The following is a 2,462-nucleotide window of genomic DNA, read 5'->3' on the forward strand; positions in this document are numbered from 1 at the left end:
CTATTTCAGTAATAGAGTGTACATGAGTTGTGCTCTGAAATTTCTTCTTTTGTCACAAATTCAACAATAAACAGCACTGAGAGAGAGAGAGAGAGTGTGTCTGAATGTTAGTGAGTTATGTTTCAAGAGGATAAAGACAATAATAAATGTGATCTGTAGGCTATTTGCAGTGATACTTAACTGATCCCAAAAGCAAAATTCTGTTTTCACATGTATATCTCCTCAGTGAGGTCAAAGATCAGTAACTTAAAAAGTTAACAATCACACTGTTAATGTTTCTAAAAGCAAGTGTTTATGTTTCAAGAACAGAGATAGCGTGTGTTTGTGTGTAAAGTTACCCTGCATTGGGACAATTACTCAGCCTCTGGATGAATGAAGTCTCTAGATGAGTTTTTCTGTGAGTTTGTACAGGAGTGGAAGGGAAGAGCGAGTGTAGGGGACAGAGGGGAGGAGCAAAGGGACGTGGGCGAGCGATTCTCCAGATGAGATCTAATAGTATGTGAGACCATGCATCCTAAAGAGACATTTTCTCATGGGCCCACTCCATGAATACGAATTTGCCCCACCACCCACTCTCTACTGGAAGGACAGATGCACCTTGCTTCAACCCATAGTGAAGTACAGCCTGCTTTTTCCTTTTTTTTAAAAACTTCCATCCAATCACAAAACTCAACTGCAGTGACTTCATGGCATCTCTTATGAGTCATCCATTCATACCTTTTGTCTTGTAACTGAATCTGTTTGCTCTTATTCAGTGTCATGGAACCTAGTATTTATAATGACGGCGCGTGTGTCTGCGAGCATGTTGGCCAAAACTTAAAATGGTGCCAACGAAAAGCAGCAGGTGAGTTTGTTAAAAGAGGAAATGTGGACCAGGGCTTTCTGGACCAGGTTGTGTGTATGTTTGAGTGTTTTTGGTTTCATGCAAGTATTTGTGCTCATGTTTGTTTGTGCATGTGTGTGTGTGAGAGAGAGAGAGAGAGAGAGAAAGAGAGAGAGAGGGAGGGAGGAAAAAAGATAATAGCCTGTGAATGTACAGGGGTTGATCTTTGTGACATCACTATTTGGATGGATCACTGGCCAGGAAAGTGGATTTGAGTTAAACTCAGTTACCAACTGGACAAAATAAGCAAAAAAAAAAAAAAAGAAAAAGTGTGTGTGGATATGTGTGTGAGTGTACAAGAGAAAAAAGCAAAAGTGAAAGAGAGAGAGAGAGAGAAAGTAAAGGGGGAGGAGAAACATAAGCGAGGAACAAAGTAGAGAGGAGGGGAGAGAGAGACATAGTAAGGAGGTTTAGTAACAAGAGGGAGCTGTTGCCGGTGACACAGTACAGACAAACAGGCACAAGTCATTTTCCTCCTGCAGCTTCCATGCACAGCAGCGGTACCAGTGTGTTTTAAACTTTAACCAGGGCTAGAAGTGCAGGCAACAGACAAAGGGAGTTGCCTTGTAGCAGGGGTCAGGCAGGCAGGCAGGCAGAGGGGAAGCCGGTGGATGTTTTTATGAGTTTGCTTATCTGACACTGACAACAGGATGAGAAGCTGAGCAAGAGAGCAGAGAGGGGAGAAAAACATGGAGCGAGCAGCCTTACCTACAGTCCATTTACACAGGAGACATAGGCGAGATAGTCACTGGTTACCCTGAGAGAGGTAAAAAGAGAGGAGGAAGAAGAAGAGATAAATAAGTGAAACACCATAAATGTCCATTCTGTCCAAAGGAGCAGGAGCGAGAGCCGAGGGATCGTAACACTGGAGCTCAAGGATAAACCATGGACTCTGCATACATCCCACCACACCTGGACGTGAGTACCACATCCCTATGCCTGTCACGCACACACACATACACACGTCTGTCTGTCTGTCAAGCCACAGGCCACAGGAACTGTGCTGCTGAAGCCATTAGTCACTCTGGGGAAAATTGCACACACATACACATGCATGCACTGCTGGCACACTATGTTGCTCAATCAAAATTTTGTCATGTAAGCAACTTGTTCAAGAATAATGTGCCCATTATGAGTTCAAAGAGCATATTGTAACTCACCACCACTGTACATACACAGCCCTCACTGGCCCTCAGTGTTAACACTAGGCAGCTTTAATGTGAAAAGCAGAGGTGTGTTTTTGTTCTGTGTTTCACATTGGTTTAGCTGTCAGATGCACAATGAGGGTAGTTTCTGAGCGTTCAGTAATCATGGGTTAGATATGTCAGTATTTCCAATGATGCTTTTGCAGTGTTGTGCCTCTGCAGGGCCTCCTGTTAACCCCAGTGCACTCAGGGTTAACAGGACTAAAACCTGCAGACTTCCCAAACTGAAACAAAACAAGAGATGTTGAGAAAAATACAGAGTGAGGATGAACAAGACACGTTTTACATGAAGGCCCGGTGATGCTCAGCCGAAACTCACACAGATTCATTTCAGTTCAATTCAGTTGGTTCAGGTTTAGACCTGATAGTATTAA

At 43.4% G+C, this 2,462-nt stretch overlaps 1 protein-coding gene across 1 annotated transcript in view; it reads left to right on the top strand.

Annotated features, from left to right (window-relative positions):
* The first annotated feature begins 783 nt into the window (after positions 1 to 783).
* Positions 784 to 2,462, top strand: part of bmp16 (bone morphogenetic protein 16) — a 9,749-nt gene continuing 8,070 nt past the window's right edge. The window contains exons 1-2 of the mRNA XM_020624470.1: positions 784 to 844; positions 1,718 to 1,801. Coding sequence (XP_020480126.1) covers positions 822 to 844; positions 1,718 to 1,801 — 107 coding nt within the window. The 5' untranslated portion in view covers positions 784 to 821. The remainder of the gene's footprint in view (positions 845 to 1,717; positions 1,802 to 2,462) is intronic.

The sequence above is a fragment of the Monopterus albus genome, unplaced genomic scaffold, assembly GCF_001952655.1.
Source record: "Monopterus albus unplaced genomic scaffold, M_albus_1.0 scaffold328.1, whole genome shotgun sequence".
NCBI lineage: Eukaryota > Metazoa > Chordata > Actinopteri > Synbranchiformes > Synbranchidae > Monopterus > Monopterus albus.